Source organism: Danio rerio, chromosome 17 (assembly GCF_049306965.1).
Source record: "Danio rerio strain Tuebingen ecotype United States chromosome 17, GRCz12tu, whole genome shotgun sequence".
In the NCBI taxonomy this organism is placed as follows: domain Eukaryota; kingdom Metazoa; phylum Chordata; class Actinopteri; order Cypriniformes; family Danionidae; genus Danio; species Danio rerio.
In genome coordinates this window covers 6,900,001-6,922,241 of record NC_133192.1, presented here as the reverse complement: position 1 = coordinate 6,922,241, position 22,241 = coordinate 6,900,001, and the positions used below count along the sequence as shown (strand labels likewise).

At 38.2% G+C, this 22,241-nt stretch overlaps 2 protein-coding genes across 3 annotated transcripts in view; one reads left to right on the top strand and one right to left on the bottom strand.

The window, feature by feature from the left end:
- Positions 1–21,529, bottom strand: part of rp1l1a (rp1 like 1a) — a 53,960-nt gene extending 32,431 nt beyond the window's left edge. Inside the window, exon 1 of one of the 2 annotated variants that reach the window (XM_005169809.5) lies at positions 21,130–21,529. The gene's annotated coding sequence lies outside the window, so the exon portion shown is untranslated. Of the gene's footprint in view, positions 1–12,778; positions 13,226–21,129 lie in introns of those variants that run through there. The other variant, XM_009292786.5, reaches the window with a different exon arrangement.
- Positions 20,961–22,241, top strand: part of si:dkey-100n19.2 — a 12,621-nt gene continuing 11,340 nt past the window's right edge. The window contains exons 1-2 of the mRNA XM_002665126.5: positions 20,961–21,020; positions 21,290–21,479. Of these exons, the coding sequence (XP_002665172.1) occupies positions 20,976–21,020; positions 21,290–21,479 (235 nt within the window). The 5' untranslated portion in view covers positions 20,961–20,975. The remainder of the gene's footprint in view (positions 21,021–21,289; positions 21,480–22,241) is intronic.

Below are 22,241 nucleotides of genomic sequence, written 5' to 3'. Positions count from 1 at the left end.
TACACAGCAAATGCCCTTCCAGCTGCAACCAAGTACTGGGAAACACCCATACACACTTATTCATACACATATACACAGCCAATTAAGTTTATTCAATTCACTTACAGTATAGCGCATGTGTTTGGACTATGATAGAAACTGGAGCAGCTGGAGGAAACCCACACCAACACGGGGAGAACATGCAAACTCCACACAGAAACGCCAACTGACCCAGCCAGGACTCAAACTGGCGACTTTCTTGCTGTGAGGCGACAGTGCTAAGCACTGAGCAACCGTGTCGCCCTCAAATAAGTATTGCATACCATAATACTATATATTATATGCAAATAATACCCTTCTAATGGATATCATTCATTTTTAATTTTCTTTCTTTATATTTGAGGCAGAAATTTAATAAAAATATTAACAATGAGAAACATACAATATAGCATTAAAGTATTTAAAAATTATAATAAATATACTTTTTATTATATTTCATAATATATAAAAATAACCCATCACATGCTTCATGAAACGATTTGGCATGCATGTTAGGCCATTTAGCTGAACTATAGCATCTGTAATGACAAGAATAATTTCTAGAATAATTGATTTCATAGTGGATATTCTCTATGAGCCCTCCTTATGGATTGAGAAGTCATCTGTTCAATGAGGTGGCCCTGGTGCATCAAGCGCATTGATTTATATGCAGTTTCTAAGGTCACCTTGAGATGAAAGTGACTGTGAATCTGGCCTACAGTGAATGATTCTGAATCCTGCGGTGCCTCTGCACAACCACACAGCACCATCTGCTTTTAAAGAGCCCCTATTTTACATTATAAAAGGTCGTATTTTGGTTTTGAGTGTCTCTAACAACATTCTGATATGACTGCAAGGTCAAAAAACACTTTCATTGCTTTATAATATGCATTTATTTTTAATAGGGATGCAACAATACAGTTAGCCCATGGTTCAATACCTCGGTTTTTTAACACGGCTTTCGGTTCGGTTCTCATGGCTTGACACATGTGGTTTTTTTAAATTCTATAGGCAATAGTAACAGTAAGAGGTTAAGAAGAAAAAAAATAAAAACGATTTATTGCAATACTCATTTTGTTTTACATAATAGCTAAGAAAAGTACACTAGTTCTTAGAGTACTGTATAAAAAAATCAACACTGAAATCTCACAGCTGATGGTAGCCCATGTACAAACTGGGGAACACATAAAATCCTGCACTTTGAAAATAACCATACATGTGAAGTTAATAGAGATAAATTGGCCATTTCAAATAAACATATTTGTTCTTCAGTAAACATAAATAAACCACATGGTTCAACGCTAAGGATTTTTTCTACTGGCCCGATCAGACCAGTGGTTCAGATTTTTACTTGCCCTGCCAATATTTTCACTGGCCCCACCAAAAAAAACGTTAATAGCAATTTCTTAGCCACAAATGAAACAAAAACGTGTCAAAATGTTTGTAAATTCAGAATTAAAATATTTAAAAATGTTAATAAATGTGCAATGAGCAAAATTCAAAGTGTTTTCAAACAAAAGATGGCTAAAGACCGGCCGAACTGACGGCGAACTGTTCATCACTTAATTTTTTTAGTCATGGTGTACGCTCGTATATGTCTGCTTCCAAGACGTTAGAAACAAATGTTTTCCTTTAGCATCATCATTTGATGTTACCGCCATGTTGCTGTCTCTTCCCTGTACTAATAACGTGCTCACAACATCCAATCAGATAAGAAGAACCGAGAAGGTAGCATTTGAAGGCTTGAAAACACAAACTGTTTCTCAATTCTAAAACTGTATTTGCACACAATTGACAAATAGTCACAGGCAAATGAAACTTTAGTGACAAGGCAGCAGTGGCCCGATCGGGCCGGTAACGATCCTGTCTACTGTCCCGAGCATCTCACACGCTGGCCCCGGGCCATCGGGCAGTCCTTATTGTTGAGCCCTGAACAATCTTAATTATCTCGGTGCTGAAAAAAATGCGAGACTGTAGTCTGTAGCGCGGAACGAGTGCTTTTATAAGATGACAAAAGCCCACATTTTCCATCACCGAAAACGGCTGCAAATTTTTAGCATCTTGGAACCAGTTGGGTATGTTTGTTTGAAAGATTCAGCAAGGTATTGCTGCTATTTGGAAGACTTTATCTCTGCTATCCTGCCTTCAGATAGTGATATTGCTGGGTGATGGCGCTGCAGATGTGCAGTCATGGTTATACGTGTAAAACAATGCTTGCACACGGTTATTTTTTGTTAACTGTTGTTTCTTTTATTGGCCTTACCAGCAAAACCGAAATGTCAACACACCGCAGATTTAAAAGACGTCAGCGCTTTCTCGTATTGATGCCTCACATCGCCGGCGCTTCCTTGTACTGTTGCTTCAGCCTCACTTTACTGCCGCTCGCAATGTTAAAGTGTGGAATGATGGTCAAGCACCCTCTAACTTTAGAGCATAGTGATTGGATATTTACTCATGGGGAGGAGTTTCCTCATCTCAGCTCATGGATTTAGAGGCACACAGGCACGTGCACACATAGGGCTCAACCTGTGTAGTGCACATGCCCTTTTTAGTCATGGATAGAAAGTGCCCTTCCAAAATTATCAAAAGTGCCCCCGTGACGCGACACACCCTCCGTCCCGCCCTTCAGTAGGCGCGCGACAACACCGCTCTTAAGTATGCACGCTCAAACCCCCCCTCCCCCACTTTACAGTACACGCGAGACAACAAAGCTGATCAGAACGCGCGCGACAACACCACTCTTCAGTACGCGCGCGACAACAACAACAACAACTGCCCCCATCCCCCCTGCCCAACCCCCCCCCCCCCCCCCACCCCCCCTCCTCTTCAAAAGATTTATCCTGCACATGCCCTTTGGATGGTCTCTGCACGGGCCTGGAGGCACACACAGTCAGTTTGGGGAGATATAAAATGCACAAATTATTTAAACGCAAAACCGAGATTCCGCAATTCACAAACGCGTATTGAACCGTGGAGGTCGTACCGTATGGTTCAATATTATATTGAGAACAGTGGCATCCCTAATTTTTACCTAATAATCTCAACGACTCCCATTTGTTTCGTTCAGCGATTCATTTGTTCCCAAACTCTTTCTTAGCGTAAACCTAATCTGCGCTGATCGGTCTGATGACCCAGTCTGTTGTGATTGCTTGACTGGGTTCAGCGCGAGACAGAGAGAAACGCCCACCACGGCCATAAGGAAGAACAGAGTATGTGAGAGTCCAATGCAGTTAAACACCAGCATATTACTCTACTCTTAACCCTAACCCCAAGCAATAACACTGACACACATTCAGTATTAATCCACACAGAGGCAAAAGTTGAACTAATTGAAAATTGGCAGCGCCATGCATTTATAGGAACAGCTGATGGTGGCCATAACAAAGACAAACAGCTGAGGATCGCGAGTTCAGAAATGCATTTAAATGAATAAAGGAAGAAGCACGCGTCAAGTTTTTAACATGCTTTTTACGTTATATGTGAATAGCCCCAGATTTACCAGTACAAGCACTGATCTATAACAGATACGTGATTACAAGGAGCGCAGAGCAATTACAAGTTACAACACACTATTAAATACATATTTTGCAAACTACAGAAAACGAGGCAACTATTTTAATCACACTTACATGTCATGATCCTGAGGAGGAAGAAACTGGTCTATATAAACTGAAACAGTCACTGACAAAGTCCCTGTCAAAGACTGACATAGTCCCATACATAACAGTCTCTGCTGCTTCTTCCTTTAGTTGTAAACAAACGGCGAATCCCGTGTTGCAGAGTAGGTTATTGTATCAAAAAAATCAGAAAAATGACAGGAACAAACACAGCACATGGTTGGCTATACAGTGGTATTATTGTGAAAATGAACTTTAAAGGGCACATAGTTTACCCCTTTTTTCATATTTATTATAAGTCTTTTGTGTCCCCAGAATGTGTCTTTAAAGTTTCAGCTCAAAACACCCATCAGAGTATTTATTAGAGCTGTTTGAAATGTCTGTATTATAGCTGGGAAAAGGTTGTTGCTGTTTTTTTGCACTGGGCCTTTAAGGCTTGTCATCCCCGCCCACCGATCCCACGTGCCTGTCAGCAACATGCCTCAACACGCCCTCGGCTGCCTCAGGAAGCAGATCTCACGTAACGTTTGTGAGAAATACTACAGTAAGAACTTTACCAACAACGAGTTCACGCACACACACACAGGCACATACATAGCGTAGACAGGCAGACACACTAACAGACGCATATACATAGCGTAGACAGGCAGACACACTCACACACACACATTGCACAGTGCAGACACACACGCACACACATAGCGTAGACACGCAGACACACTCACACACACACATAGCACAGACACGTAGCGCGACACACACACACACACACACACACACACACATAGCGTAGACAGACACACACATACATAGCGCAGACACACACACACCACACACAGAGACAGTGACCGTACGTTCACACCGAAAGCGGTGAGAGCGTCAAAGTAGGCGGAAGTCATTCATTTTCAATGAGAGCCGGCGGCGATAAGCGGTGAGGAGCAGCGCGGCGCATCTTCGCCGGCGTGAGCGTCGAGGAGAGTTGAAATGAAGTCAACTTTATGGTAATGAGCTATGACGCGGTTCGGCGGCAAGCAATCAGAATGAAGACGTCCATCGCTTGATAGCAGTTCAGGGAACACAGACCTGTGAACTTTGGTTCCGACCACAGTTGTTCCCAAGGGTTTGATTATTGCGGTCGCCGGATTTCCAATTATTTACAATTTTTTCCCTACAGGAACATGCATTAAATAAGTTACTGGCGAGTTACTGATGTTCATTAATGCTATATAAATTTATCTTGAAAAAGCGGGAATCTCACGCGATGTGACAGTACAAAACAGTACTGCTGCTTCAGGATATTTCAGACATATGGACACATATTGGATAAATAGAGCAAAGCCACACCACACGCAACTTGATCTTCCATTGTTATATGAATCTGATAAGAAGTGCGCAACATTTTCACGCTAGAAAACGTTTTATGCAGGAATGTAACTGATATGCTGCAACGGCTCCTTTAAATATGAGAACAATGTTGCGAGTTTTGACTTTCGGTGTGAACGTACAGTGAGAGAGACGCGGCTGTGCTGATGAAGTGAATCTGAAGTTAATGGCTGTACTTCATTACACACGTGCACACGTTTTAAACATGTTAAACTTGTAAAACTCACTCTTGATCACGTCTGATGATGATTGATGATTCTAGCAAACTGAAACAAACCTTTTATTCCCGGTTGCTTTGCGCTCGTCCTGTCTATGCAATAGTATGGAGTAGGGATGTAACGGTATTGTAAATACCGTCATACCGCAATATTAATTTTTTTCGATATTACCGTTGTTGCATGACTCGGTAAAACTATAGGTCTTCTGAGAAAATTTGCTCAGGCGAATGAAGCAAACGGGAGGTACCGGAAACTACAATTCCCATCAGCCCAGGCTTGGCCATAATCCCTTGCGGTCTGTTGTCGCTACAGATCCAGTAATGCGGAAATGGAGTGTGCTGCTAGAAGCGGGGATCAAAAAGAGCTGGAAAACCCTAAAGCGGGTGTTGTCGCCGCGCGCATACTGAATAGCGGTGTTGTCGCGCGAGTTCTTATCAGCTGTGTTGTCGCGCGCGTACTGAATAGCGGTGTTGTCGCGCGAGTTCTTATCAGCTGTGTTGTTGCGCGCATACTGAATAGCGGTGTTGTCGCGCGAGTTCTTATCAGCTGTGTTGTCGCGCGCGTACTGTAAAGTAAATGTAAATGACTAATTTGTATGTCATTGACACTTTTGGCACTTTTTTGGAATATTTTCATAAGTTTTGTTTTTTCCTGTAAATGATTCAATAAATACCGTACCGTGACATTCATACCGAGGTATTACCGTACCGTGAAATTCTGATACCGTTACATCCCTAGTATGGAGACATGTTTATGCGCGCAGCTGTCAATCAATATTGGTGGGCGGGGGGACCGCACTCCTACGTAAAGTTGCGGTCGATCTGATAACCGCTCCAATTGGTCCATCGTTTTTATGTTGTTAAATTAAAAAAAAAGGACTGGGTGTGTTTATATCACCCCAATATGACAGTATATACACTATACTTATACACATGTCTGTCCGAACAGCTTTAAAAGTAGATTTTTCACCATAGGTGCCCTTTAACACTTTATTCTACGCAGCTGAATCTTCATCTGTCAGTGATCGTCATTTTCGTGTCATGATCAGTCCTGTGATCCCCCCGTGCTACGCTAGTGTCTAAAAGGAAAGCGTGTTCACATTTTACCGGATCTGGAACCACATATTTGGAGATGTACCATATTGACATTAATGCGATCAAACAAAAGATCCAAACCCGACTCGATTCATTCATTCGACTCTGAGTCGACTATTTCGTTAAAGAATCAATAGTTTTAAACATGGGGCACTTTCAGATTTAAACCTCAGCTGGATGTTTTCATTCAATTAGAGCTGTTACACATTGCTTACAGTATTTTTAAAAACCCATAATAGAGGCTCTTAAAATAAATAATCTTACACCAAAATTCAGTTTCAGTGTAACAAATGTATCTATTAAAAAGAAATTACAATTGTTCTGACCTTTTTTAAATTCATGTAATAAATATAGTTTAAATAAATAAATAAAACATTACTATTGCTAGGATGCTCAGGGGGGGGGTTGTTGCAGTGTTCTTGGTGGTTGTTAAGGAATTTATTGGGTGTTCTAAGTGATTAGCAGGTCATTCATAGTGTGTTCTAGGTGGTTGCTAGGGTATTACTAGTATGTTCAGAGGGGTTGTTGCAGTGTTCTCGGTGGTTGTTAAGGAATTCATTGGTTGTTCTAGACAGTTAGCAGAGCATTCAAAGGGTGTTCTAGTCGCTAGGGTATTTCTAAGATGCTCAGAGTGGTTGTTACAGTGTTCTAGGTGGTTGTTAAGGAATTCATTGGGTGTTCTAGACAGTTAGCAGGGCATTCATAATGTGTTCTAGGTAGTTGCTAGGGTATTACTATATGCTCAGAGGGGTTGTTACAGTGTTCTAGGTGGTTGTTAAGGAATTCCTTGGGTGTTGTAAGTGATTAGCAGGTCATTCATAGTGTGTGTGTGGTTGCTAGGGTATTACTAGGATTTTCAGAGGGGTTGTTACAGTGTTCTAAGTGGTTGTTAAGGAATTCGTTGGTTGTTCTAGACAGTTAGCAGGTCATTCATAGTGTGTTGTGGGTGGTTGCTAGGGTATTACTAGTATGTTCAGCTAGGTTGTTACAGTGTTCTAGGTGGTTGTTAAGAAATTCATTGGGTGTAGACAGTTAGCAGGGCATTCATAGGGTGTTCTAGGTGGTTGCTAGGGTATTACTAAGATGCTCAGAGGGGTTGTTCAAGGTGGTTGTTAAGGAATTCATTGGGTGTTCTAGACAGTTAGCAGTGCATTTGGGCGTTCTAGGTAGTTGCTAGGTTATTACTAAGATGCTCAGGGGGGTTGTTGCAGTTCTAGGTGATTGTTAAGGAATTCATCGGGTGTTCTAGACAGTTAGCAGGGCATTCATAGGGTGTTCTAGGTGGTTGCTAGGGTATTTCTAAGATGCTCAGAGGGGTTGTTACAGTGTTCTAGCTGGTTGCTAAGGAATTCATTGGGTGTTCTAGACAATTAGCAGGGCATTCATAGGGTGTTCTGGGTAGTTGCTAGGGTATTACTAAGATGCTCAGAGGGGTTGTTGCAGTGTTCTAGGTGGTTGTTAAGGAATTCATTGGGTGGTCTAAGTGATTTGCAGGTCATTCATAGTGTGTTTTATGTGGTTACTAGTGTGTTACTAGGATGTTCCGAGGGGTTGTTACAGTGTTTCAGGTGGTTTCTAAGCTATTCATTAGGTGCTCTTGTTGGTTGCTAGGGTATTACTGTGATGCTCTGAGTAAATCTTATGGTGTTCTGGGTGGTTGTGAAAGTATTTGTATGCTGCACCCTAATTTGCATATTACCCATCCTAATTAGTATTCATAAATAGAATCAGTATGCCCCAAATCATATTATGTCCAAATGAGTATTCCACAGTTACCCAGATGGTCTACTGTTTATGAATAGTATCTCATTTAAATTTAACGCGACAGTTACCAAAACAACACAATTAGGATCAAATCGTAAAAGGGGCATTTTATTTTGGGCTGAAACTTACACATACACACTCTAGGGACATCGGATACTTATTTTAAATCTAGTAAAACGAGCCATAATAGGTCCCCTTATTAGTAGTTTTAGGTGTATTCAAATGTTTTCTACACTATGTGGTCACTCCAGTATTGCTAGTGGCTTCTGAGTGGTTGCAAGTGTGTTTATTATGGTGCTCTGGGAGGTTTTCAAATTTACAAAAGTATATGAAATAGTCAAGTCATTAAGAAGGAAACTGTAGTGTAACCGGACACAAGTGACTGCTAGTACTGCCAAAGCACAGGCTTACTGTAATCTCAGGAAAAGACATCAGCACATCCTCTGTACTCTTAAGTGACCCACTATTACCCCCAACCTGAACGAACAATAATCCAGAAGTTTAGATGTTCTGTGTTTAATTGCAGCACCGCTACTGTTTTATTCCAATGATTCTTGCAGTGATACACCGAGCACAAAGCCCATTTAATTAGAGCTAATTAATTACTAAACCCCTCGGAGACGTGTGCATATATTTGACGCTAATTATAACTCTCTGAAGGTTGAATTAACGCTTGAAAGTGCTACACATGATTTGCACAATTAGTAACCGAGAACTTGGCAGCCCGTTGGGAGAAACCTGCAATACAACGCTGTCAGATTACTGAATGTTTAAGACACATGGGATATGTGTGAGATGAGGGAGGAGACATGAGGCAGATTTACTACGTAGGTCTACAACACAAATCTACATCTGTTCGGGATCATTTAAATCACTGGAAAAGTAATTAAACAGTGTTAAATGATTTCTAAAATTTCCAAGCCTTCAGTAAACAGGTTCGTTAACAATGTACTTGAAATTATGATTATAAAGCATTGATATTATGATTTTTATTGACCAGTTAAACTCTGCTGTAATTTTGGGATTTCCGCCTGGATGTTGCCTACCCAAATTTAAAAGCTTCCCAAATCCACATGCAGAGGTGTAAATGCAAAAATTTGGTATCAGTTTGAAGAAAACCCTTTGAATTTTCATAAAACACTATTGAAAGCGTTTAAAATATCTGTATTTGTTATCTGTGTTTTAATAAACACCTAAAAAAAGAGGCGCTTTTTGTATTTTTTTTATAAACTTAAATTTGAAAGAGTACCTTTTAGGTTCTGTGTGATCTAGCGCAGGGGTTCCCAAACTTTTCAGGCCGCGACCCCCAAATTGACAATGCCAGTGACTCGTGACCCCCAATATTCTCTGAGGTAGTGGTTATGAATACAGAAACCTTGTATGCAATGACGCACACACACCAATAGACCCAAGTCTATTCTTTGTTTTTTTTTATGTATGTCAGTGCTGTAAATGGGCTAGAAAGTTTAACCTGGTGTTATAAAATCAATATGCTGCATCTGAAAGTATTGCTATGCCTTAAGTATAATGTAATTACCCGAGAAGTCGCAATCCAATAGAACTATTAACTATAAGCTACTATAGTAACTATATAGTTTATAGTAACTATAAATGACTATTTTTTCTCTTTAGTAGGTTATTGATAAAATACAGTAAGTCTTAAGTATTAATAAAAATTTATTGATTTTTGAAAATCACCAGGCGACCCCCCTTCATTGTCCCGCGACCCCTCGGGGGGTCCTCTGATCTAGCGTGCTGTAATTAATTTTGGTGGTTCCTGCACATGTCTGTAATCATAGGAAATAAGAAAAACGTCTCTACCATAATCTATGCAAAAGTTATTGTATTACAGCTGATGAGAGGTGCTGTACAAGCCACAGGGACCGATCATTGTTTTCCTATTTCACTATTCTTTTGTTTGATCAAACATAATTCACTTTGTTTGGACCACGTCAGACATATAAAAGAATTACTTATGCACATCACCTCAAAAACAGAGGAGAAATGGCCCTGAAGTGCACAGCATAAGGTAGGAGATGACAGCTGTCTGTGCTATCTGGAGCTGCTTATTGATCATAAATGAATTGTTTTCTCTTCTGCGCCATGAAAACACCGCAATTCATTCGGCAACTGTTTGATATGTGAATATAATTCAGTAAAAAGAATGCCAGAACCGTATGAGCACCGGCAAGAGCTTTCATTTGAACTATAACTTGTACATGTGTCGTATGAAAAATATGAAAATGAACCCATGTAAAATACCCGGCTCTGGTATCCAAAATACTGTGTATTTAAGTTAAAATAACTTTTGTACAGACTTAAAACAAAATAATGGCATATGATGTTTAAATGTGCAGTGTGTAAGTTTGACACAGTGGTTGGACTAGATATTGCTTTCGTGAATCAAAACAAACGCAAGCACAGGTTGCCAGACTGACAACCAATAAGGCTGATTTAAGTCGTATTCTATATACATACAGTATATAAAAACTATATATATATATATATATATATATATATATATATATATATATATATATATATATATATATATATATATATATATATTCTATATAAATCTATATAAAAACAATGGCACGCAACACAAGGAATATTTTTCATATTAAAAGTAGTTTTTGTTTTAACCAACACCTCAAATTGATATTTTAGAAACATCTTCTATTTGTCAAAGCTGAACAACAGAAAACTGACAATGATCACTTCAGGTACACCTCATGTGCTTTATTCAGTGTTAAATGCTAATGATGTGAGTTTGAATGCCATTTCACATGGCATTAATTGCCATACTACAGAAAGCAGCAGCAGATATGGCCCGTTTCCACTGAGTTGTACATACAGTACAGTACAGTACGGGTCACCTTTATCAGGCTTGCGTTTCCACTGCTAAAAGGGTACCAATGGTTTTGGTGGGTGTGGTGTGCAACAGAAAGTTTCAGTCAATGTCATTTTCGCTCGAGAAAATGTCTAAAAGTAAAGCTGTACAGGTCGTTTACATATCATATGAGAAGCACTTCACACAAAACAGATGCTTTATACACATAAATACTTGTGTATAAATGTTTATTAACTAACTTTTCTATGAACATGATTTGATTATAACTGCAGATCAATGACAGTGCGAAATAGCTTTGCTATTTCAAATATAGACGCACGGCGAGGGCAAGCAAGAAAGCAAAAACACTCACGCTTTAGACTGGTTCGTAAAAAAACTACGGGGCACAGGGTAAAAGATAATCGGGTACTTGGCTCTGTGGCTGTTCATAAAGACGACAAGGTTTGTTTGAGCTCGGGTCGACCATGGCTCGTTATTATATGTATATATTATTACGGTGTAATGTCTCGGCTGTGTATTCAAAACATGGCTGTTCCTTTGTTTTCATTCTGACTTATTGCGTGAGCGAATGACGTATCTCTGTAAACCAATACGTTCAGCTGCATGTCTAGCTCTGCCTTTTGGTACCCTTTGCAAAGGGTGCCGAAAAAGTGGTATGGTACCGTTCGCTTTTAGGTACCCTTTGACAGTGGAAAATAAAATAAACCGTTTAAAATTGAACTTTAGAACTGTGACTCAAAACCAACACATATCAGTGATTCAGGATCAACATTTAGATGTTAAAAATAGTGTTAAATAGGTTTAATATGTAATAATTAAACTATAAACCTTACTATTTCGTGAGTACGTGCACTATTCTGTGCTTCTGAATGGCTGTATTTAAATTTCTGTTGTGTTGGAAGGTATGGGTTAATTTGATTCAGCTTAAAAATTTAAGGCAACCAATATTTTTTTAACAGTATAGGAATACAGAAAACCTGTATGATTATTATCAGGGCTATAAAGGCATTTACATAAACACTATCCTTTCCCTTCTTAGATCTGGTCCATTCAGTTTGCTGGAAAATGATTTCACATTGAAAACACCCTTGCTCTTATAGGAAATATTTGAAAAAGAATTAACATATCATCGGAGTGCTAATCATTTGGTCTACAATGTTATCGGTCATTGTAATTAATTTTTTATTAAGTAGACATTTTCATAAACTCATTTCATGCTTCACCTGAAAAATTGACTAAACAATTTCAATGCCTTAGAGTTTTTATGTTGAAAAGTTAATGTGCTGTTAAGTGCATTAAGTAACCAGTAATGAGCTAGGATATTAAAGGCCTCTCAGAAGCGTTAACCATTTGAAGCCTTTGCTATTTACATTTGTATTTTCAATTGATCCTAAAACAGATGTGGATCAGAAACGAGACGTCCCATTTTGGTTTCTGCATCAAATGAAATAAAATAAGAGTCATTTTATATAAACATGAGTGAAATGTCTGCTTAAATATAACAAATAACTAGTATAAAAGTAAATAAAAGTAATAAAGTATCTATACATGTATCTAACGTATATATCTATGCAAAACTAAAAGAAACATACTGTGTCCTGGGTGTTAATTAAAAAGAGCAAGCGATCACGTGACATTTTATTAAGTTTCTATAAGATCAATACAAATCAATAGCTGCTTCTTCCCCCAGCATATCTTCCTTTGTGGTAAACAGAAGAAAGAAACCCAAAACAAGTGAAATGATGACCGAATATTAATATTTGGATGCACTGTCCCTTTAACAGACAGAGCCATCTTGACTCTCTGTCCTAATTCCCCACGTTGTCCTACCTCGTAAGCACCGATTCATTCTCCTCGGATGCCAAATCCTCCAAACTTTGTCATATACATGTGAAGTAATCCAGTCTGAGAATTCAACAGGTTTTGCTGAATATCCGAGCGCTCCGTTCTGCAGCTCGTGTGAGGATGAAACAACGTTTGAAAGCGTTTCTCTTGAGGATTGTCACTTTCCACCTACGCGCAGACATGCACACAGCTGCATATTGTCAATCCACAGTCATTCATTCCATTAGGCTAATTATCACAGGCAGACCTTCATCCCGAGAGGAGGAGGAGGAGGAGGAGTGGGACTCTATGAAAGAGGATTAGACTGCGTGGCCATCTGTGCCAAACTGAATTAACTCTTAGCTCTCCAAAAACTACCTGTTGTTCTTGGTTTAGACATTGAAGCACAAATAGCAAACTACTAAATGCCTATGCTGACCAACAAGTTACAACAGAGCAGGGGCGGACTGGCCATCTGCCAATTCTGGCAAATGCCAGAAGGGATGGACCATTTTTTTAAAATGTGGGCCGGTATGCTATTTTTTTATTAAAGTATTGCTTTTACATACAGGCAGTTTTTGTTTCTTGCAAGAGGTGAATATTATGATGATTATGATGATAATGATGATGATAATAGTAATAATAATAATAAATGTTAAGCATTGGCCCAATCTGTAATGGCCAGCTGGTTTCGAGATGGGCCGACCCAATCAGAGGTTACGCGGACATAATAATAATCTGGCAAGAATGTCAAACATACATTAGGTGCAACACAAGCTAACTGTCAGAGATGGACCATAAAAAAAGGAAAGGCGGTGCCAAAAAGCTCAGAGAAACTTAAAAATTGCTCTAAAATCAGACGCTGTTAAATACATAAAATTAACTGAAATAGTCTCAAAAGGGGGCAGCACAATGGGTAGCGCTGCCGCCTCACAGCAAAAAGGTCAATGGTTCGAGCCTCGGCTGGGTCATTTGGTGTTTCTGTGTGGAGTTTGCATGTTCGTGTGGGTTTCCTCCTGGTTTCCCTCACAAGTCCAAACACAAAATAAATATCTGTTAAATATCTATTACATATGGTACTGCTTATATTATTTTACCATCTGTACACCAAGAAAAGTAGTGAATGTGCATGTCTGAGGGTGGGGCTGTGTCGGTGTGATAATGTGGGCTGATGTGGCTACAGTGCCAGGGCTGATTTTTAGTCCCAGTCCGCCCCTGCAACATTATATGTTGACAGCATATAGTACATGTATTTTGAAAAATTAATAATTCAGATTTTCATATTCAATACAATTGTTGTATTGAATTTATGCATTTCTCCAAATTTTTCTTACTTTTCTGTAGTTTTGCATTTTTTCTTCATTTTGCAATCAAATCAAACTTTGCAGCCAAAGCAAACTAAATATATATTATATATAAAAAAATATATAGCTTAAAGGAGCCAATAACTTTGACCTTAAAATGTTTCTTTAAAAAATAAAAAAAATAGCGCATTTATTCTGGCCGAAATAAATCAAATAAGACTTTCTCCAGAAGAAAAAATATTATTAGACATACTGTGAAAATTTCCTTGCTCTGCTAAACATTATTTGGAAAATATTTAAAGGGCACCTATGGTGAAAAATCTACTTTTCAAGCTGTTTGGACCAAAATATGTGTAGGTATAGTGTATAGGTGGTCATATTGGGGTGATATAAACACACCCAGTCCTTTTTTTTTCAATTTAACAACATAAAAACGGTGGACCAATTGTTTTTAGACTGACCACAACTTGACGTAGGAGTGCGGTCCCCCCGCCCACCAATCTTGATTGACAGTGGCGTAACATGTCCTGGTAGTCACGTGTATAATCAGATCAACAAGAGAAGGTGAGTGCAATGCAACCGGGAATAAAAGCTCTGTTCAGTTATCAACAATCGTCATCCAATTTGATCAAGAGTGAGTTTTTGTTTCTTGCAAGAGGTGAATATTATGATGATTATGATGATAATGATGATGATAATAGTAATAATAATAATAAATGTTGAGCATTGGCCCAATCTGTAATGGCCAGCTGGTTTCGAGATGGGCCGACCCAATCAGAGGTTACACGGACATAATAATAATCTGGCAAACATACATTAGGTGCAACACAAGCTAATTGTCAGAGATGGACCATAAAAAAAGGAAAGGCGGTGCCAAAAAGCTCAGAGGAAACTTAAAAATTGCTCTAAAATCAGACGCCGTTAAATGCATAAAATTAACTGAAATAGTCTCACAAGGGGGCAGCACAATGGGTAGCGCTGCCGCCTCACAGCAAAAAGGTCAATAGTTCGAGCCTCGGCTGGGTCATTTGGTGTTTCTGTGTGGAGTTTGCATGTTCGTGTGGGTTTCCTCCCGGTTTCCCTCACAAGTCCAAACACAAAATAAATATCTGTTAAATATCTATTACATATCAAAGTCAAAGTCAAAGTCAAAGTCAGCTTTATTGTCAATTCAGCCACATGTACAAGACATACAGAGAATCGAAATTGCGTTACTCTCAGACCCAAGGTGCTTAACATTAATATAGAATATATATATAAAAAATAGTAGGGTTTAAGAAAAAAAGAAAATTTAGAAAATTTACAGTATATACATTGCACATAAATGTGGTCTAAGAAATATACATATGTAATAAAAAAAATTGTAAACAATACAGTGACATTAAGGGCATATAGCAATGAGTGCAAAGTAAACCAGAGTTGTGCAGATAAAAAACAGTATAGTGCAAAAAGAACTTGTAAACATGATAATTGTGATAAAGTGACAGTGACATATTGGGAGGTAGTATATGTGTCTGCATAAAGTGACCAGTGCAGATGAGTGTGTGTGTGTGTGTGTGTGTGTGTGTGTGTGTGTGTGTGTGTGTGTGTGTGTGTGTGTGTGTGTGTGTCAGAGTCCAGAGGTGCGAGGGGAGGAGGTGCGTGGGGAGGGAGCGGGGAGCAGAGCTGGGAGAGAGTTCAGCTTCCTGACAGCCTGATGGATGAAGCTGTCTTTCAGTCTGTTGGTCCTGGCCTGGAGACTGCGCAGTCTCCTCCCTGATGGCAGCAGACTGAAGAAGCTGTGCATTGGGTGGGTGGCATCTGCTGTTATGCAGAGGGCTTTACGGGTAAGACGTGTGCTGTAAATGTCCTGAAGGGAGGGGAGAGAGACACCAATGATCTTCTCAGCTGTTCTCACTATGCGTTGAAGTGTTTTCCTGCAGGATGCATTGCAGGTTCCAAACCACACAGTGATGCAGCTGGTACTGCTTATATTATTTTACCATCTGTACACCAATAAAAGTAGTGAATGTGCATGTCCGAGGGTGGGGCTGTGTCGGTGTGATAATGTGGGCTGATGTGGCTACAGTGCCAGGGCTGATTTTTAGTCCCAGTCCGCCCCTGCAACATTATATGTTGACAGCATATAGTACATGTATTTTGAAAAACTAATCATTCTGATTTTCATATTCAATACAATTGTTGTATTGAATTTATGCATTTCTCCAAATTTTTCTTACTTTTCTGTAGTTTTGCATTTTTTCTTCATTTTGCAATCAAATCAAACTTTGCAGCCAAAGCAAACTAAATATATATTATATATAAAAAAATATATAGCTTAAAGGAGCCAATAACTTTGACCTTAAAATGTTTCTTTAAAAAAGAAATAAACAGCACATTTATTCTTAATAAGACTTTCTCCAGAAGAAAAAATATTATTAGACATACTGTGAAAATTTCCTTGCTCTGCTAAACATTATTTGGAAAATATTTAAAGAACACCTATGGTGAAAAATCTACTTTTCAAGCTGTTTCAAGCGGTGGTCATATTGGGGTGATATAAACACACCCAGTCCTTTTTTTTTCAATTTAACAACATAAAAACGGTGGACCAGTTGTTTTTAGACTGACCGCAACTTGACATAGGAGTGCGGTCCCCCCACCCACCAATCTTGATTGACAGTGGCGTAACATGTCCTGGTAGTCACTTGTATAATCAGATCAACAAGAGAAGGTGAGTGCAATGCAACCGGGAATAAAAGCTCTGTTCAGTTATCAACAATCGTCATCCAATTTGATCAAGAGTGAGTTTCACAAGTTTAAAGTGTTTTAAAACAGAGCACGTGTGTAATGAATTACAGCGATTTACTTCAGAATTACTTCATCAGCACAGCCGCGTGTCAGAACAGTTATGAAAGAAGACGCTTCAATCCCGCTTTGTGGACGTTAAATCAGGTTTTTTTGTACATTAACATGACAGATACCCATACAGCAGTGGAGATTAGCCTGTATCCTGTCACATATGCATGCAAAAAGAGTGCAAAGGTAAACGCACTGTCTGTATGTATGTGCGTATCTTGTCCGTGCTGGGTATGTGTGTCTGTGTGTGTGAGTGCTTGAAGTCTGTAACGACATTGACGTTGTAACTTAACACAGCAAATGCATCAAATAATCATGGGTAAAGTTCTTACTGTAGTATTTCTCACAAACGCTACGTGAGATCTGCTTCCTTTATGTCTGTTTGTTGTCTGACGCAGCTGATTGAGGAGATTAAGGCACACAGAAACGGTGGGCGGGGAGGACTAGCCTTAAAGGCGCAGAACAGCAAAACCGCCACCCAGTGCAAAAATGTATAAAACAGAATCTTATCAAAGGTATAATAAAAAATCTGATGGGTGTTTTGAGCTAAAGCTTTACAGACACATTCTGCAGATAAAAATGATTCATAATAAATCTGAAAAAAGGGTATCAGGGCTCAACAATGGCCCGGGGCCAGCGTGAAAGACGCTCGGGACAGTAGACAGGATTGTTACTGGCCCCTGTCGGCCAGTAACGATGAGCACGTAATTTTTTTTCCCGTAACCTGGTAACAACCAGTACAGCGAAAATAAGGCAACATGGCAACAACATCAAACTATAAGGCTAACAGAAAACGTCTGTTTCTAAAGTCTTTATAAGCTTGTTATGTATTTGTGTTTTTTGTGCTCTGTTTTCTCTGTGTTTTTTCTCTCTCTCTCTCACTCTGTTCTCCCGTATCTGCTCTCATGTATTCTCAGGTTCTGTTCATTGGTCCATTCAGCTGTCAGTCATTCCTCCCCGGTTACGTCACATCCAATGAGCAAAGACCACCCGTCTTAAAGGCGCGCGCCAGACCACTCGCTCTTTCTTGCTTGCATTTTTCTCTTTCGCTGTTTTGTCGCTTGTTTGTATTTACCGCGTGCGTTTTGAAATAACCCCGTCTAACTGTGTTTTGTTGTTGCTTGTTATCCGTCCGTTATTCGTACATTGTTCTTAGTTTATCGATGTTTACGTGGCTTGGACGAAGCGGACAGGTAAGAAGGTCACGTGACATACATTTCGCAACACATAGGACTACTCTGCTGTCTAGTACACTAGGTTAGGGGCGAGCGCCACTCCTTGTACTTTTTGGATAGATAGATAGAGTAGATAGTTAGGACTCGGAAGATCTTCGTGTGTTAATTACTGTTTTTCACGTAGTTAGTTAGCTAGATGCTTCTGGGAAGTTAGATTCAGTTGGGGTTTTGTTCTTTTCATTTCTTTAGCGCCGCCCGCGTCCCTTCTGCCAGCTCTCTTGTTTTTCCCGTCGTTATTTGTTTCAGTGTTGTACATATTGTAAATAATATATTTTTGCTTTACTTACTTTTTCTTTATTTTTGATTAATTCGTTGTTGTTGTTCACTTTGGGATTGTAAATAAAAGCACACATTTTTTGGCACTACTTTTGTTGTCTTTCCACTCATTCACTGTTTATATAAATATATTTTAATTAAATAAATGTCAAATCCCACACCCTAGACTAACATCAGGGGTTTGTAACAAAGCAGACAATTACATGGATACAAAATTAAGAAACGGGAAAAAAAAGAACCAAAAAAAAAAAGTTGTCAGTTTGGCAAACCATTTTTATAAAAATAATTTAGAATTGCAATAAAATACCAGCACATTTTCCATACTGCTCTTTCGTTTGCATAAAATCTTGAATTTTACTCATTATACATCTATTAACATTATTAAAATGTTTAAATTCTACATTCACAGACATTATTTAAAATATGTGGCTAAGAAAAATCTGTTACCCTTTTTCTTTTTGGTGGGGCCAATAAAAATTTTGGCAGGGCAAGTAAAAATCTCAACCACTGGCCCAATTGGCCCAGTGGAAAAAATCCTTAGCGTTGAACCCTGGGTATATATAAAACTGCTAAGGTCAATATTATTAGACTAAGTTATGCCTTTAAATTCCACTGATCAAATATTATGTACTGTCATCATTGTAAAGACAACAGAAATGAGTCATTACAATTTAGTTATCAAAACTATTAAAATGTTTGAAAATGTGCTGAAAACAATATTCTCAGATGTATAATATAGGACAGTGGTTCTCAAACTGTGGTACGTGTACCACTAGTGGTACCCGGGCATCTATGAATATGATGACATATAGCTTATGTTTCCAGGTGCTGCTAAATAGGCTACTATGTTAATACTTTGCAGGAGTACAGGAGTTTTTCTTACTTTTTAAGAACAGTTTCTTTTAAGTTAAGAGGTTGTAAACAATTTATTTGAGCTGAATTTAAACAAATTAAGTTGAACATTACTAAATTCAATTTGTTTGTTTAAATTCAACACATATAAATTGTTTTTGCAGACATTATTTTTTTCAGTGTAGCCTATACTTTTTAACTTTAAAAAGCGCATTTTAATTTAAATGTTGCCTTTTTTTACATTCAAGCACAGTGCAGGGTTAATGTTCAAACTATTTATAATGTTTAAAGTGGCTGACAATAATATTCCTATTAATAGGAATTAATCTGCCTCGTTTTTGAACTGTACAAAGCTGTAGCTGCTTTACTGGGTCTACTACACTACTGTACTTCAACACTGCTCATTATGGTGGTACTTGGAGAGACAATTTTTTTTCTAAGGTGGTACTTGATGAAAAAAGTTTGAGAACCACTGATATAGAATATTTGCAAAGTAATACAAATTCGGGGAGGATAATAATTTTGTCTCCAACTATATATATAATAAAATTAAGTAAATATATATTCGAAAGACCCACCCCTCACTGACAAAGGTGCTCATTTGTCCTGTTTTGACAGCTTTATGCCATCATAAATTGTAAAAATCAACACATCGAAAAAGGCTTTAGGACCAAGCCGAATTCTCTGTCGACCGTCACATCGGTGTGACTTCAGCTAATCAGTTTTTATCAATGCAAACAATTATTTTTCATGAGTCCAACATCCAGCAAAAACATAAGAATCTGATGTAAGTGAAGTCATCTTTCACTACTGACCTACTGTATTGTTTTTAAAAACAGAAAACAGTTCACAAATAAATTTTATTCTAAATCTTAAACCTTATTCCTGAAACAAAAAATGAGCACAAAAAGCAACCCATATTAAAATAAATTTAAATACTAAATTGGCTAATGTTGTTATCCATCAATATTCAAATGTACTTTTTTCAAGAGGCTAGAAAAATCTAGAACGTCTACATTATTATTATTATTATTCAAATTTTTATTATTCAAGTGGCTGACTTCTGACTGAGGAAAATTGAACATGCTGGCCAGTTTGTTATTTGCCTAATAAATGATAGGCCACAGTTATTAATTTAAAATGTTAACAGATTCCTGTTTTTCTAATGATGTAACACATTTGTATATTAAAGATTATTATTTATTCATATTTCTTTATTTTAAATCTTTAGGAAAAGTTTTTGGTACATCGAAATGTGTGGTTACGATGACCACCCCATATCCAGCTAAAAATAGTGCTTAAAATGTCACTAGAATTGAAATGTCATAATTAAATAGAAAATGATCAAATAACCCCAAAAAGGTTCACTTTTGAGAAAAATAATAATAACCAAACCTATCACCAATCACTGGCTAGGGAAACTATCACTGGCTACAGACCTGATCCAATGATTATTTTCTAAACTGAAATGGCATTAGCTTATCATTAAGCACAATATTATTTGTTCAACATTTCATGCTTATTGCTCATTATGTATGTCTTACAGAATATCAAAATTAGTATCACAACATTATTAGTCTAGATGTTGGTGTGTGTTTTATACCAACAGCACATGCAGTACATCCTGTATTAATAGAAACAGAGTGCAGTTTCAAGTCTTCTGGGTTTCCTGGCAACAAAAACACAACAGCAGCTGTCATGATGGCCTCCATACACACATTACAGGAGATTTCGAGGATGAAGGTAAAACTGCAGCCCTTTACCTCTGATTTCACCACATTCAAACTCAAATAAACGCCATTATAATTCAAATAAACAGCATGAGAGATATAAATCGACGGATGTTTCATACCTGCGCGTGCACGCACTTGTTGACAGAGCAGAGAAGCCCGATGCTGTGTGATTTATAATGTCACGATCCAGTAAATCCATCATCATTCAGTTTGAAGGACGTTCGAGCGTATTTACTGCTCGCCCGTTGTATGAAATCTCCTGTTGTCTGTGTTTTTCAGAGAGATGAAGGTATTGATCGACTGAGCCGCTGTTTTGAATGGATGGGGTTTGATGGCGACGATAAGCGGCAGTTTTTACATCAGGAGTTTGTGTATGAGAATGTGATGTTTGCGGTGACTCGAGGATTGCCGTGGTCCACAGTGGGACAAGTGGCTATTATTTCCAAAGACCTCCTACCGAAAATCAACGGTGGGTTGTTTATTTCAACGTCCATTTTAGTTCCTTCAAACTAATGTTTTGACTAGCGCGTAAATACTTCATCACGTGATCGTCACATGAACGCGCTGAAGTGTGGCTTTTAACCTTGGCGTTTAACATAATTAGCAAAACACCTTTATTCATCACAACACATTAGAAATCAAATAAGTTAATTTCATGTTAATTGTTAATGTCATGACAAATTTGTCAGTTCTGGTGGTGTCATTTAGTTTGACTCAATACGTGCTAATCAACAAAACTAGTATTGACAAAGTAATTCAAATAGTTTACTTTATATTTAGTATATTAGTTTGTCACTTTTGTTTAGTTGTTTTTTTAATGTACAGATACATAATTCTATAAGAACTATAGATAGCCTAGATACTGTAGATAGAGACACATTTCTATTTTTTTACAGATAGATGGATGGATGGATGGATGGATGGATGGATAGACAGACAGATAGATAGATAGATAGATAGATAGATAGATAGATAGATAGATAGATAGATAGGTGGATAGATAGATAGATAGATAGATAGATAGATAGATAGATAGATAGATATATAGATAGACAGACAGACGGGTAGATTGATGGATGGATGGATGGATGATGGATGGATGGATGGATAGACAGACAGACAGGTAGATAGATAGATAGATAGATAGATAGATAGATAGATAGATAGATAGATAGATAGATAGATAGATAGATAGATAGATAGATAGATAGATAGACAGGTGGATAGATAG